General features: G+C 39.2%; 1 protein-coding gene across 2 annotated transcripts in view; it reads left to right on the forward strand.

Annotated features, from left to right (window-relative positions):
• Nucleotides 1-7,074: 7,074 nt before the first annotated feature.
• The window catches only part of LOC308338980 (XK-related protein 6-like), a 90,406-nt gene continuing 80,856 nt past the window's right edge, over nucleotides 7,075-16,624 (forward strand). The window contains exon 1 of one of the 2 annotated variants that reach the window (XM_080797357.1): nucleotides 7,075-8,324. In XM_080797357.1, the coding sequence (XP_080653483.1) occupies nucleotides 7,561-8,324 (764 nt within the window). In that variant the 5' untranslated portion in view covers nucleotides 7,075-7,560. The remainder of the gene's footprint in view (nucleotides 8,325-16,624) is intronic. The other variant, XM_080797356.1, reaches the window with a different exon arrangement.

Raw genomic sequence — 16,624 nt, forward strand, 5'->3', positions numbered from 1 at the left:
AAAAACTTTTAATCTTTTTTTAAAAAGAGGAAAATCCAGAAAAGGGCATTATTTCAACATCACTTAAAAATATATGATACCCATGCCCCCAAACATGCATAGAAGATTGTAATTGGCTTGAGGTCATGGATGTTTATAGAATTATTTTTCTCCAGGGTGCTTAAAACAGTCTTCAGTATATTATAAGCACTCAATGTATACCCATTAAATGAAATCAGTCAGGGGGATAGAGGGACTTCTGTATAAGTTTAACTAAGATGTCTGAAACTCCTCTGTCTGGAAGGATGACGGTAGAGATCTGATGGGACCCAAATGTAATACGGTACGCCCTTCCCACTTAAAGATTCCCCCCATGACTCCAACTATCACTCATTTCCTATTTCTCCTTCCTAACTGCCCCTAGTGTATGCATTAATCTCAAGCACTTGGGTGCTTTGTCACCTAGTTTCGCATTTTACTTCATCCTCTTGGCATTGGTGACAAGGGCTGCCACTGTCTTCAGCATCAAGCCTAAGTTTCTGGTTTCCACTTTTCCCTCTCTCATCTTTCCTCTCCAGCCTTACCACTTGTCCATGCAAACTCTTGTCTCTTCTTGTTAGCCTGATCCCCTGCCTGGAGCCATGGAATCCCTGCCTCACACCAACCACGCCCTCTTACATAGGTCATTCTTGTTCATTGTGCCAATGTTTTTGATTAATTCCCTCCTCCCCCACAATACCTTCTTTAACTCTTCTCTCCCACATTCTCTAATCCTTTTGTTATTATTGCCTGTACCCATGTAATTTACACTTCAAATAAAATAAAAATTCCTCATCATGGTGCACATGCTTCTTTCTTCAATCTCACAGTTATTTTTTTCCTTCAATTTTTTAAATTGTGGTAGAATACACATAACATAAAATGTAACATCTTAGCCATTTTTAAGTTCAATGGTATAAAGTACACTCACATTTTTGTGCACCCAACACCACCATCCAGCTCCAGGATTCATCTTACAAAACTGAAACTCTATATCATAGTCTTCTTTTGGTCCACTCTCTCTTTTGTCTAGTAGGCACTTACACACTGGCCTCTTGTCAGGTTCTCCAGCAGGATAAGCAGTTCATAGCTCAGGCCCTGAAACAGATAATTTTCTCCATCTGGGAAGCATTTTCTGATATTACTCCCACTCCCACCCCATGATCAACCAAGACTGCCCCTCCCCATCCTTTGGTCTCAACTTAAATGTCACTTTTTCATTGGCTTCCTGATTTCTCATGTTTCAGTAGATTCCCTACTAGCCTACAAAACTAGCCAACAAAACACCTCTTGGATATTTTTTAAAGCTTTTAGGAATACTTTCTTGTTTTCATTCTTATAATGGTTTACTTCAACTCAACTGTAAGCTTCATGGGGGCCACAACCATGGCTCTTTTATTCTCAGTTCCTAGTAGGGCATGTAACATGAAGTAGGCACTTAAATATTTGTTGATGGATGAATATCCTATATCCTATCTCTAATCTCTAATTGTTCTTTAAATTTTAGCTTCACTTCAGGACTTATTTATAATGCTGTTTTGTTAACTGTTATTTGTAGGTGTTTAATTTCTGCCTGCAATGGGACTGTGGTTTGTAGAAATTATACTTCATATTTCTTCACAACAAAGGATACATTTTCAATAAACACTTGCTGAATTAAGTTAGACTTAATTTAATTTTGTGTCTGTCACATTCTGATATACTACACCAGAAAACATGTCTAAAATGTGAAGGAGATACCATGTGGGATTTCCTATGACTTGAGTACCAGCGATAATGGTCAGGGTCTGAAGTCAGCACTGAACATAAGAGCTGTGTATGCTCAAAATTTTCTGTTTTGGAGACATCATATCAGTTTGCCAAAAGACCAACGTACCAAGCTTTTCCTCTAGCATCAGATCAAATCTTGTATCTTTGGTTGAAGATCAGAGAAGGGACTTGGCTTGAATTTGGGGGCCATATTGTTGGACAAATACAAATCTTTAAATTCTAAAATCATACTTGGCCTGGCAAGATAATCACACGAGAAACTAAGGAACCAAGTCCTACTGTGGAAATAGCATATTTCCTTTACTCATTTCAAACTCTCTGTGAAGGCATATACCCTTTCTCTGACGTGGCCTATATGGTTTGATTTGTTATGCTTGCTCCTTATTTTCTTTTGGTTGAGCATGAATAGTTGATTTCACATAAGTGTATGTATGATGAACTTGTGCTGTACTCTGCTCATTGGGAAGTTAACTCATGGATCTCATTATCCTTCCTTAGATAACATAGTGGATCAAAGTATAAGAAAGTTTAAGAAGGGTTTAAATCAATCCACAGATAATGGAATTCTTAAGAGACAGACACCTTTACAAAATACTTCTCAGTGGTGTTACTGCCCAGAAGAAATATGGATATGCCTACCCTTTCATTCCCATGTATCTCTGTAACCCCTCATGTGTGCATATTCCTCATCCCACCAAAAAGACTCCTGTAAACATTTATTGTTTTTCTCTCCTTTCTGTCCATGTTCACACCATTCTCCCTAAAAGCTGTCATCACTGTGTAGGTAATCACTTGAACTAGTTTCTTTGCTATGTTTCTTGAACTGCTTTATGTAAATACAAGAAAATAGGAATAGATAATCTTCTGCTCCTCCCATTTTTACAGAAAATGTAACATGCTTTATTGTTTTGCACCTTACTCTTTTTGTATAACAAGGTGTTCTGTAACTCTATATCATTAAAAAGAAAACCATAAATTTTTAATATCACTGCATACTCTTTTGTCAAGTGGATGTGCCACAATTTACTTAACTAGTATTCCTTTGGACTGATACCTGGGTCTTTTTTCTCCTCATTTTTCTTCCTATTATAGACAAATCAATGCTACATGTATAACCTTGTCCACATGTAATTTCTGACATGTGCATATTTATCTGTAGGATAACTTCCCATAAGAGGGTCTGCTGTCTCTGAGGATGATTGGATTTGTAATTTTGATAGATTGTGCCATATTCCCTTCCATAGATATTGTACCATTTTGTAACACCAGCATGAATGTATGAAAGTGCTCGCTCAAATTGCAATTCTTAAAATCAAATATAGAAATGGAGCTTTTAGGGATAATGGGTTCCATGAGCTTACTCCACTGTGCTCAAAGAAGTCCTATTTCTGTAAAGACTATAGACACAAGGAATAAAATTGATAAGGATAACATCCACCTGCTGGTTTTGAGACTTTATGCAGGCTCAAATTAGGAAAACCTGGTGAAGAATGTATGAGAAAGCCCCTTCGTTATGCTTTTTTGGGGGCAAATCTCCATGCTATAACTCAATTATCCTGTCGCCCTACATATATCAGCATCATAACGGGGCCCCTCTAGTGACGAGAGCAGTAAGACTGACTTTATTTCAAGAGGCCAATAGCTGCCTGGCCCAGGACAATGGAAGGGTAAGTGGTTTAGGCTTTGGAATTAGGCCAGCTTAGATTCTAATCTATAGCCACCTTACCTCCTATGGGTGTGACTCTGGGTTAGTCATTTGGGTGACTGGAGGCTGTTTTCCAGCTATTAAAATGGGGATACTAGTCCCTATGCCTTTGTGGACTGTTGTAAGATTAACTGGAATGATGTTTGGGATGGTGTCTAATATATAATAGCATTTAACATTAAATCTTCCTTTTGCCTTTCTGAAAGTAGCAGAGAATTGGGAAGAAACATCACAAAGGTCTCTCTTAACCTGAAACTATGTGCCATAATTTCCATATATTAAATGTGTTACCTTACTCATAGAAGAGGCTCTAAAAATTTATTTACTCTTACCCCACATGTAATTTGAACATGCTTTGTGGTTTGACTTCCCAGCCTATGTCAAAGTGGAAGTAAAAGGAGCCAAAGTTGTTAACTGACTGAACTACAAAAAAACAGAAGTTAAAAAAAAATGTTATTTAGAAACAACAAAAACAAAAGTATCCAGTAGGCCTGGGGTGGCTCCTTAGTAGGCTCATGGATAGACAGAACCTCTTAGCATAAGGCTACATTAAGGCCAAGTCATTAAGAAAAAGTTAACTGGTGTGCTCTTAAGAAAGCAGACCAGTGGTCAGTGATTTTCTTTTTATTAATTTCTTCCCTGTTTACTAAAGAATCAAGGTATCTCTGTAATATATCATTGGTTTTAAAAGATTTGCATCATCAAACGTAAAATACAATTTTTGCGGGGGAAGGCATTTGAAAGGGTAAATTTCAGTTATCTCAAAAATTAATTCAGTTCCCCTATTTGACCAAAATTTATTGAGTGCTCACTATGTGTTCAGCACGTTGCTAAGCTCTGGACTTATTTGGTATGCCTAACTGCCCCAAAATTCTGGGTCAAAAAAATTTTTATTCATAGCACAGTCCAAATTTATGTGAGCCTTTCAATGAGTCTTCATGATAGCTTTATTATCATTGTAACTGTTTTTAACTTTAGAATCTTCTGGGTTTCACAATGTATCCCTTACACAGAAGTCAGAATGATAAAATTGTTCAAACAGCAAATGTAAAGTTGAAATCACTTGATAGCCTACAAATCTTATATATCTACTTGAAATTTCAATTGTGATAAACCCTTTTGATTCAGTCTCACTTGTCGGCTTTATACAGTGAGTGTAATTTACTTAGCTAATTTCACTAGTAGATTATGTTCTTTCAGGGCACAGAGAAATAGAATCATAAATATATCATTGCTGCCTGCTTTGTATCTCATTTCATAGGCTCTCATGCTTAAACAGAGAAAATATACTTGAAAACACAAATTAATTGTACTTGTTTCCTAATAGTTTTTTTTTAATGCCTACATTTATTACAGTGCAAATATTACCTAGTTTGTCTCATTTTGCCTACATTTATTAGGCAAATCTACTGAATGACAGAATTTAAGTAACTGTAGGTTGGTACTATGCAAACATAATTATGACAGCAATAATAATAAAAATATCAGTTATCATTTATTTAGTATTTACTACCTATCAGGTATCATGTTGAAAGTTTCAAATTCCGCTTTTAATCTACCCAACCACTTTTCAGAGAAGGCATGTTATTATTTCCATCATACAATGGTGGAAACTGAGGTTTAAGGAGGTTATCCTGCTCACATTCATGTTAAAGAACAAAAATTCAACCATGTAAATGCAAAGATCTAACTGGTTTTATTAAATGATTCATGAATTGGGAAGCAGCTCATCTAGCAAGTAGAAGGGAGCTCCAAGGGGTTCTATAGAATGGAAGGTTTTTATAGAAAGGAAGGTGGGCAAGAAAATTACTAGTAAAAGAAAAGAAAGAGTTGTACCAAGCAATGTCACTTTGCCTTAGCTGCAAGGGCAGGGGTTCTTATTAGGTAGATTACCACATCTTCCTTGGGGGATGGGGAAGTCCGTATGACAAATTACTTCATTGGTGTTGCTCAGAAAATTTTTGATTAACTGGTTAAGACTACATTTCTGTGGGAGGTTGAAACTGCAGTGAGATATTAAGCCCTAGTTTGGTGACTGAGTGATGCCATTTTGGGCCTGTGGTTTCCTTTTTACCATTTGCATTATTATTATAGTGGAACTGGGATCCAGACTTAGACAGTCCTAATCTACACTTAATCCATCTTTCTAAAATATTATTAATTCAAATTCTGTAAAGAAATAGAATGGCACCTATATGAGAAAGTATCCTTACCTGCTGGCTATAAGTTTTACTACCATAGGAACAAAGGGGCTTAAATCATAAAATGAAATAAAGTTACAGTTATGTGACTTGTTTCCAAAAGTAGATTCTGTAACTACTTCTCCCCCTTTCTCCTTATCACTCTCCCCAATGGCTAGGGTAAAAATTCTCTATGAGTACTTTTTGTAAAGTCTTCATAGGATTTACCTTAACATAAATACTCATGAAAAGTTGTATCCTAAAATATGGAATCCTTGTTTGTCCTGCCACCCCCAATTAACTTGGTGCTATAGTGTTAAATACCATATGCCTCAAAATAATACTGAAAATTTCAAAGACACCTTTCTTCCACAGAACTTCAGTGCAAATATTACCTAGTTTGTCTCAACATTCCAAAGAAAATAATGGTATTCTTAGGTTTTACCAAAGAGAGGAGTAGATAGAATCAGAAAAATTAGTATGAAAATCTGGTGAGGTCAAGGAGAGAATTCAGGGTTTAAAACTTTCTTCTATTTTTAACTACAAAATGTCTCTTTCACTTGATCAGTAACAACTGTTACCATGTAGTTTGCTTTGTTTGGTTTCAAATATACTTTCACTAAAAGATCATTGTAATTCAAATGCACTCAGTGGTGCTTCACTTTTGTAATTTGTTAAGATTAAGTAGTGTACCTTGCACCTGTTTTAATGATATCGCACATTGATAACATTTTCACTCATTTAAAGCCGTGTTTACTGATAGAGCTTTAGCACCAAAAAAATTCTAAAAGGCAGCCTTCACACATTCGAATAACTTGAAAAAGTAATTGATACAGCTTAAACCCTGGCTAGTTCTGAATTTTAGAAATTAAGGTCACATAATTTTAAAATCACATACTTAAAAAAAGTTGGTAGAATACATTCCAGTGAAGAAAATATTCAAGGTCACTAATGCCAATTCAATCTTTGCTCCGATGTTCAAGACACAATAGGCTGACTTTTAAATGGACTTTGGAGTTTTCTTAAGAGAATGATGGAAACTTTGTTACTAAAGATGGTAAAGTTGTCATTGACAAGAAAATCAGGGGGTCAACAGAGGAGGGAGGTGTCCAAATACAAGTGAGCATCAGTAAGTTGTATGTGGTACTCTAAACTGACTTATGTAATTTCTCAAGACCCCTCCAAATAAGAAAAGAGTAAGAGAGAATTTTGAAAGGAAAAAAAAAACTCCAAACAACCAAAGAGGTGAGACACAGCCATTTTGATGGGGGGGGGGTGCCTAACTACTCAATGAGGTCATCCTATCTCCCGGAAGTGACACGTAATCACCTGCTTTGCACTAGCTCCGCCCCTTCCCTCAGAGGTCCCGCCCCTCCGCCAGCAGCCGGGAGGGTGTTAGGGGGCGTTTCTCCAGGAGGAAAGCTGTGAGCTGCGACGCTGAGGAAGGGGACCCCAAAACGTCTGGCACTGTCCCCTCCAGGGATCACTTTGGACCGCATCACTCGGCCCAGCCGGATTCAGAAACGCCGAGGGGTCAACCTGATGGGTTTCGGGGTCAACGGAAGAGGGGAAGGGGAGCCCTGGCGGGGAGAACCCCCCGGTCCCCCGCCCAGCAGCTGAGGCACAGGAGGGCGGCCATCTTGGCCGGGAGGGTAGGGCTGGGGAGCTGCGGGCGCCGTGCGATTGGGGGGCTCGCCCGGAAGTGACGCCAACTACCCGGAAGCGGAGGGGGTTCCCTGGCCCACTCCCCCCTCGTTCGTTTGCTCCCCCGCTTCCTCCCCGCCCCCCTTCCTCTCCATTCGTTTCCCCCCCTCCCCGTTCCCTGCCTTCTTCCCCCCCCCACCCGTCCCTCCCCCCCCAACCTCCGGAGCTGGGAAGAGAGTCAAGATGGCGGCGAAATCCGATGGCGGTGGCGTGGGGGTGGGCTTCGCCCAGCTGCACAACCTGGACGAGGCGGTGGGCAGCGGCGGCGAGGAGGACGGGGAGCCCGGGGGAGGCGGCTGCGGCGGCGGCGGAGACGGCAGCGAGCCCGGCGAGAGCAGCTCGCTGCACATCTGCCACTGCTGCAACACCTCCTCGTGCTACTGGGGCTGCCGCTCCGCCTGCCTGCGCTCCCTCCTGGGCAAGAAGCCGCGCCGCAGCGCCGCCGCCGCCGACGGGGGGGACCAGCCGCTGCAGCCGCCCGCGGCCGCCGGCGCAGACCAACACCCCCCGACGCCTGCCACTCGGCCGCAACCGCCGCCGCCGCAGGTGGAGCGGCCGTGGCTCGACTGCCTGTGGATCGTGCTGGCGCTGCTGGTCTTCTTCGGGGACGTGGGCACCGACCTGTGGCTGGCCCTCGACTACTACCGCAAGGGGGACTACGGCTTCTTCGGGCTGACCCTCTTCTTCGTGTTGGTGCCGTCGCTGCTGGTGCAGAGCTTGAGCTTCCGCTGGTTCGTGCAGGACTACACGGGCGGCGGGCTGGGCGCCGTGGAGGGGCTCAGCAGCCGGGGCCCCCCCATGATGGGGGCCGGCTACGGCCACGGCGCCGCCCGCGGCGTCCCGGGCGCGGGGGTCTCGGCTACGCCGGGGGCGCAGCGCCTGTGCCGCCTCTCCGTGTGGATCTGGCAGTCGGTCATCCACCTGCTGCAGATGGGGCAGGTGTGGAGGTAAGAGCACTGCGGGGGTGGGGGCGGGGGCCTGGGCTGCCGGCTCTGCTGAGGGCCCCGCGGGCGAGGCCAGAGACCTCCGAGTGCGTTCCGCCCTCGAGGTGCCTCACAGTTGGGCCCCTAGGACGGGTCTGGCCCAGGGTCTTGAAGGAGGGGTTTGCCGCGCACTTTCCCTGGCGTCTCAAAAAGACCATCGTTTGATCTGGATCCCTGGCCACGCCTTTTGGCCCTGGGAGGCCCCAGTCCCGCTGTTTGTCTGTCTTCTTCCCTGGTTCGCACTTACCCGAGACCCTGCCTCAACCTTCCCTTTACTCACATCTCTGTAGACCTTTGTATTCCCGTTGTCCCTTTCCCCTGTATCCCAAGGTAACCAGCCGTTTTAGCGCTTTTTATCTGCACCCCAGCTCGTCTTCGGGGGAGGGGGGGAACCTTCCTTCTTCCAGCCGGTTTTGCACTCGGTTTTGTCCCCCGGTGAGACATCTTCCCCTCTTCCCCCGTCTCTTCTCCGCAGTGGCCTGTGTGGGGCCCTGCCTCTCCTTTTAGCACTCCTTTATTCCACGCCTCCTCCCCCCTTCCTGCAATCCCATCCCCTGCAAATGACTCCAAGCCGCTTCCTTCCTTGAAGGAAAAAGGACTTTTTGGGGGGGGGGGTGGATTAGACGTGCCCTTTTCTTGATGACAGGTAAAATTGTGTAGTATATGGTGGATGTAAGCGTTTGTTTTTAACTCTCACCTCCAGAAAGTCAATCCCCACCTGGACACCTATTCTGGAGGAACATTGTTTTAGGTAGCCAGGTCAGTGCGTAGGTGATTTATGTTTACACAAGCCCCAAGCTTGGCCCTGCAGCCCTTTTCTCTTGTAAATTTCCCCTGGTAAGTCCCTCAAAAACCACTTGCAAATGTTCTTTTGGCAACTAACCCTAACTGGCTAAACTAGGGAGATGATCCCGTTAAAATCTTGGTACATCTGTGCCCTCCAGCTTAAACCGCTTGAGTGTATTCTGGAAACTGAGTTTGTAAGTAAACATTTGCAAGAGAAAAAAAATCTTAACTGAAGGTAAATAACACAGAGCTCTTCAGGTACATTGCCTCTGTGAGAAGACATTTTGCCTAGACTGCCCAGAGTTCTGCACCTACTAGGAGATTTTAGGTGCTATGCATTTCAGTTAACTGAGATGTACTTAGGTTAACTGAAGTAAAAGTTCATTGTGTTTTAAATTGTTTGTCCAGATCTCTCTTCACAGTTTTAAATAAAAATGTTTCAGAATGCATGGGATTGAATTAAGTCAGATCATGAGAGTGAATGCAAGAAGTTTGTCCTATAGAATTTGTATGCAAATTCAGGATGGGGGTCGAATGAGTGGTTCTTGATTTTCCTTGTGCTCCCAGGTTTGTTTATTGGTCTTCCAGGACTGAACTGAGCAGCCTTCCCCCCTCCCCCAACTGTATTTGTCTGCAAATAATTGGTTTCCTGCTAAGTTTGTAAGAAGGGGCTAGGAAGATAAAATAGGGAAAAAATGATTTATTAACTTTTGGCAATTGTGAGGATAGCTTGGGGTTAAGTAAAATTTTGAAACTTGTTTTGAATTTGAAATCTAAATCTAAAAACATCCCTGAACTCCCAAATCCATATTGAATAAAAGGTAGTGTGTTTGATACTGGGGATACTTTTTTTGATTTCTTGCAGGTGGGTAAGATGCAAAAGAATGAAGGGGGAAAGGGACAAAAAGAATGGGGAAGAGAAAGATTTTGAAAGACTAGTAGAATTTAACAGCATATATTTAATAACAAGATTTTGGCTTGTTTGTTTCTCCTAAACAAGCCAAAATCTTGTATCTCTCCCTGTCTTTGACTCCTAAGTGTAGGCAGTCAGAATCTTCTTGTCAGGTTAAATTTCCTGAGAGAACTGTTTCTAATGTAATCCATCCTAGATATTTATTAGTAATAAGCTTTTTGGACATAATGAAATGGAATTCGGTTTCACAAATTTTTTAGGCAGAGCAGTTTTCCCCCACTGACCTCAATCTTAATTGTATTTGGGCAAAGTAAGAAGTCTAGATTTTGGAACAAACTGAAAAGTACATTTTAAGTGTAAATTTAGGTTTTATAGTTGTTTAAAATTGGGTAGTGCATTTATTTCCCAGATCTTCATTGACCTTTCAAGATTTGTAGTGGTATGCAAACATATTTTTAAAAGATGCCTGTGATTTTACTATGTTTAAATTGTTTTTCAAGACTAAAATATATGTCTAAATATTTCATAAAGTTTTGAAAGTATGGAGTATTCAAAGGTATGTGAATTCAGTTAAGTTATTCTAACATAGCTATACTTCAAAAGAAATGTTTGCTTAAGAAGAATTTTATTTATTTCAAATTTTTTTTAGAAAGCTGGTTTTGCTTGAAATATTCCAGGAGCAGGGTCCGGTCTGTCCTTTACTACCTGCTAGGCATGGGGCTACATGCAGATCATTCATATGAAATGCTTTAGAGAAAGGTTTTTATCTTTGTTTTTGTTTTTTAATCTCTTGGCAAACAGTTATTTATCAGTGTATATAACCATATGTCCTCTCAGTTTTTACTGCAAATTTTTTTGTGTTACAGTTGTTCCCATAACTATATTTGCTACTTAAATTTTGTTATTTCATATGGTCATGTGACAGAAAGGTTAAGGCCTAGGAATTATATCGCTGATTTGGGCCACATTTCTAAAGAAAAGACGTTGGGAAAGTTGTATTTGGTTAAAACTGATTCCACTAAACCACAAATACCTGTCTTTTCACATTCCCCTCCCCCCTTTTTTTAAAAGTAAAGTTACCTGACTCTTGCTTGGACAAATCTCAGTGCTTATTTAAGAGAATTTAGTTTTCCTTGATAGTAAGGTGGTAAGCTTCTCTGTGTGGTGCCTTTCCTTTCGAGATGGAGCATATTTGATAGCTGTTTCACCAAGTGAGTTTACAGAATATAAGACAATATTTTGGGCTAGGCCAGAATTGGAGCATGGAAGAATAGTTGTAGGATGATTTGGTTTCATGAACCTCCTTTTGTAGAATATTAGTGTGTGAGTAAGGTCTATTTAATGCATGCTTTGCCCTTACTAATTACTTAGCATGTAGCTTACAGTGTAGCTTTATTTTTCAGGTGTGCTTTTCCCAGGGATAGAAGGTATATGAGTCACTCATAACAGGAATGTGAGTCACACCAAGGCTTCGGTTTAGTGAAAGTGTTATTAGAAAGTGTGATCATTTTCTTGGAGGGTAGACCTTAGAAACAGTTTGATTCCATTTGCATATTTGCATTGTTGTAAGTTTGTTTCTTCAGTGTATTGGCCTTTCTTTGCTTCTGTGCTAACTTCAGAGGGTGGCCAGTGTGTGTTGGCAGTTCTTTGTAGTCATGAAGCAACAGCTCTTTGACCGAAATTTCATCTCATGTCATGATACCCCAGCCAGATCATCAATCTCTATTTATTTTTATGGGTGTATTTAAGCCCTTCTATTTCACAAAGTGGAAGAGGAATTTATATAAAATCTTAATAGTATTAGCTTTCTTAAAGTGAACATCAGTCATCCTTTCTCTTGGAAGGTAGTGTGGGGTGGAGAGTTGCCTTCAAGGGAGAAGAAAGAAAAAGGCGTTTCACATGTCATAGTCGCCCCATCAAATCTACGAATAGTCAGAAGCTTTGTTTTCCCCAATTTTTTATTTTCTTCAAGATTTATTCGTTTATTTGTTGGGGGGGAACAGGAAGGGAGGGTGCACAGGGTGGGGCAGAGGGTGAGGGAGAGAGAAACTTTAGTAAACTCCTCACTGAGCATGGACCCCTACACAGGGCCTGATCTCATAACCCTGAGATCATGACTTGAACCAAAACCAGGAGTCAAATGGTTAAATGACTGTGCCATCCAGGCCCCTCCTCCCCTTTTTTTTCTGTTTTAAGACTGGCATAATGTAGGGACAGAACTCAGTGAATCAGCAGCAGATGTTTCCAGGCTGGTGAAGATGCTTTGTCTTTACTCCTTCTTCACTCCCCCCGCCCTCCCTCCCCTCACAATATATAGGGATATTACACATATTAAGCGCCTTTGTTCTTGTTGAATCTTTTAGAATAGTGGTCCTTAACTCTGGCTGAGAATAGAATCTACTATAGCTTTAAAAGAGAAAAAGAATATACTGAAGGTCCCAGGGTGGGATCCACGCAAGCTTATTTCTAAAAGCTCCACAGGTGATTATATGGGCAGCCAGGCTTGAGAAACACTATGGAGTTGCTTCAGCTTATTCCATTTAGAAATTGTTGGATTTGTATTCTTAATAAATATGATGGAACAATTGGGAATGGAATGATGTGGTACTATTAAGTTTGGTTCCTGGACATACTAACAAAAAAGACTTAGAAATGTGAGTGTCTTGAAAAAGTATTTGGAGCTGTTGCAAGTGTATGTACTTATGGTACTCTTTTCTTCTTTGAGCTGAGTATGATCTTGTTCTAAAAGGATTCCTAAATTGAAAGCAGTCTTCAGTAAATGTAGCCCACTTCATTGCCTTGTGTGTGATGCAAGTGGTACTTTTATGATTATGTTATATGTAAAAGGTACATTAATTTTAATTTTGAAATGATTCTCAAGTAGGCTTGAGGTAAACATAACTGGGCTTACAAGAGGTGTTGGACTAAGTGATCTGTAATATTCCTCTAACTCTAAGATTTTGTGATTTAGGAATGGCAGTGTTATCTTACAAATAAGGAAAGATCATTCGTATGGGGCCAGAGTACCAGTCACAGTCAAATGAAGATTGTATACATGCATTTGTGTGTGTGTGTGTGTGTGTGTGTGTGTAGGTGACTTTATATATTTGCTTATTACTAAATGGCATCTCAATATTTTAAAAATAAAATTTTTTTATCTGTAAGTTCAATGGAATTTTGGTTCAAAAGAAACTCAGTGGGGGTTTTTTTGAGGGTAAACTTGAGAAAAATTGACCTGAGAAAGGTAAATGTTTTTGTGTAATCAAAAAAGTCTTGTTGAAAAATGTTGAGATTTGCCAGAAAAATTAGAAAATTTATGTGCTATAAAGTGTCAATAATTAGAACGGTGTGTGGCTGGCAGAGGAATTAGGTAGATAGGTAATAAAGCAAAATAAAGAGTGAAGTAAATTAATAGGTTTGCAGGAATTAAGCAGGTAGATAATAAAGCATTTCTAATCCATGAATGGAAAAGGGGTTATTTAACAAATGATAGTGGGGTAAATGACTGCCCACATGGGGGGAGGAATTGATCTCTACCTTATATAAACAAAAATTCTGGAAGGATTAAAGATGGAAACAGAAGATACTAAACCTAAAGGAAAATATAGGATAATAATTTTATAATTTTGCAGGGGGCAAGATGCTTTGATTCCATCAAAGAAAAAAAAAAAGAGGACAGATAGAACAGCATAAAGTTGTTCCCATCACCTGAAAAATCATAGAAATACATGGTGAGGGAAAGAGTTATATATTTAGATAAAGAACCACTTCCTAAAGGAGAGTGATTATGAAGAGAACCATCTCTGAAGAGTATTTGTCATTTTTGAGAGATTAGAAACAGTAAAAGTTGACATTTATGGTGAATTTTCAAGAGGAGGTGATGAAAAAAAATGGCATGCTTTGAGTAATATTGCAACTGGTGATGAAGGATAGGATTTCCAGAATGATCCAGAAACAAAGCATCAGATTCTGTATGACAGAAGTCTAGCATTCTGGAAATCTAGTAGGCACATGTCAGAAGTCACAAGCAGTTCATTTTTGTCTTTCAACATTATTTGCTTTGATTTTGCAAACTTTATCCAAAGTTATACTTATGCAAGTGATAAATTCTGGGCTGTTGCAAACTGTGTCTTACATGAGCTGGTTGCTTTACAGTGTTCTCTCCGCAAACAAGTTTATGGCTAACACTTTAATTTACTCCCCATGATGTTCTGTTTACCTGTTTTCTTCTAGTTAAAATCCTGGATTTCTTACTTGTCTCAGAAAGTTAAAATTGAAAAAAAAAAGTCATGAAGATATAGCCTCATATTAAACGAAAGGTTCAGTGACTTTTGACATTTGATTGAAGACAAACTCCTATTTATTGTTATTGGAGTTTTTGTTTTGTTTTGTTTTTAAAGGACAAGACATACATAGGATCAGGTAAAGGAAACACTGGAGTTAAGAAATCATGGTTTATCATTCTGCAAGTTACAAAAAAAGTCTCTGGCCTTAATTTTCTCATATTTATTAAATGAGGAGTTGAAGGTAGTGATCTTTAAGGTCTCTTCAATTTTGAAAAGTTTATTATGCTATAGATATTAGCACAATGAAGTTTTAAAGAAAAAATTTCATGCTCTGGTTAGAACAAATAATATATTTAAAAATGTATGGGTTTCTCAGGAACTGCTTTGAAATCTACCGTATGTTATTTTGATGTACTAAATACATTCCCATTATTTTCAATCACTTTGTTACCTGTAGAGGCATTTTATATCTTTCTGTAGTTAATGTTAAAATTTATCAAAGTTTAGACTTTCTGAGAAATGTGTCAATGTTGTTTACTAGCTGATTTTGTGAATTTACAATTTTAGCTAAAATTGGTCTTTTTAAAGCGCTCATTTTTTGTAATCTTCTGTTTTAAATTTTTTACTGTTAGAGTAAGCTAAAGCAATGCATATAAGTTATATATTTTGGAGGTGTTCTGAATTGCTTACTAAGGTTAATTTCTTTATTGGGGAGGAACATCAAAATTGCCTACTGCAATTTATTATTTGATATGTATGTATTCTCTAACTTTGAGAATTTAGTGTTTGTAAATTTTTTTTTTTTTTTTTTTTTTTTTTTTTTACTGATAGCCTCCATGCGAGTTGTGAGCTGTTTTAGGAAATAATTCTAAGTGAATTTTGTTTTTGTTTTTCTTAGATTAAGCTGTAGGTACTTCTTTGATTCCAGGTGTATGTCTGGGTTTTGGTTGGAGGACTCACTGAGTATTGTTACAATGACATTGATATATTTCTACATAAGATTCAACTTTAGATTTTTCTGTATATCTGATGTGGGTAGATCTTGGTATATTCCATTATTTTAACGCATCTTAAAACAAACCACTATATCCTGAGGTAACTTTGCTAACAAAGTTTCTTGTATATCACTTTAATTTTGAAATAGCAGTTTTTAAAGTAAGTTTTTTATCAAAGAATAATTGACATAGTGTTTCATTAATTTCAAGTATACAACAGTAATTTGATATTTCTGCTGTACATTACATTTCTGTGTCACATGTATTTATCACTGGAAGACTGTGCTCTTGATCCCCTTCACCTATATTGTCTATCTCTGTTTTCTGTATCTGAGTCTTTTTCTGTTTTGTGTTTTAGATTCCACATATAGAAGTGAAATCATTGACTTTCTTAGCATAATACCTTGTAGATCCATCTGTGTTGTCACAGATGGCAAGAGTTCATTTTCTATAGCTGGATAATGCACCACATCTTGTCTATATATTAATCTATTGACGGATACTTAGGTTGCTTCCATTAATACTTTAATGGACAGAAGGATGCATATATCTTTTCATAGTGTTTTTGTTTTCTTTGGATGCATACCTAGAACTGGAATTGCTGGATTGTATGGTAATTCTGTTTTTAATTTTTTGAGGAACCTCCATACTCTTTTCTATAGTGGCTGCACCAATATGCATTCCTACCAACTATGCATGAAGGTTCCCTTTTCTCCACAGTCTTGCCAATACTTGTTTTTTCTTGTTTTTTTGATAATAACCATTCTAACAGGCGTGAGGTGGTATCTCATTGTGGTTTTAATTTGCATTTCTCTGATAAATAGTGAAATTGATCATTTTTTCATGTGCTTGTTGGCCATCTGTGTGTCTTTGGAAGAATGTCTATTTGGGTCCCCTGTCCATTTTTTAATTGGAATGTTTGTTTATCTTTTTTGATATTGAGTTGTAGGAGTTCTTTGTATATTTTAGATGTTAACCCCTTATGGATATATCGTTTGTGACTATCTTCTCCCATTGCCTTTTCATTTTGTTGGTAGTTTTCATTGCTGTGTAAAAGCCTTTTAGTTTGATGTAGTCCTATTTGTACAAAAGCTTTTTAGTTTGTTGTAATCAAAACTTTTGAGTGCAATATTTTGGTCTTCCTTTTTTTAACTGTGAGGATGCTATTTCTGTTTTATTTTGGTTATCAGTTTATAGAGCATGGACTATATGCTCATTACCCATTTCTAGGAAGAACTTTGAATATTCAGTTCACAGAAAGACAAGGAAGTTTTCTTTACAGCG

Source organism: Martes martes (assembly GCF_963455335.1).
Source record: "Martes martes genome assembly, chromosome: 2".
Lineage (NCBI taxonomy): Eukaryota > Metazoa > Chordata > Mammalia > Carnivora > Mustelidae > Martes > Martes martes.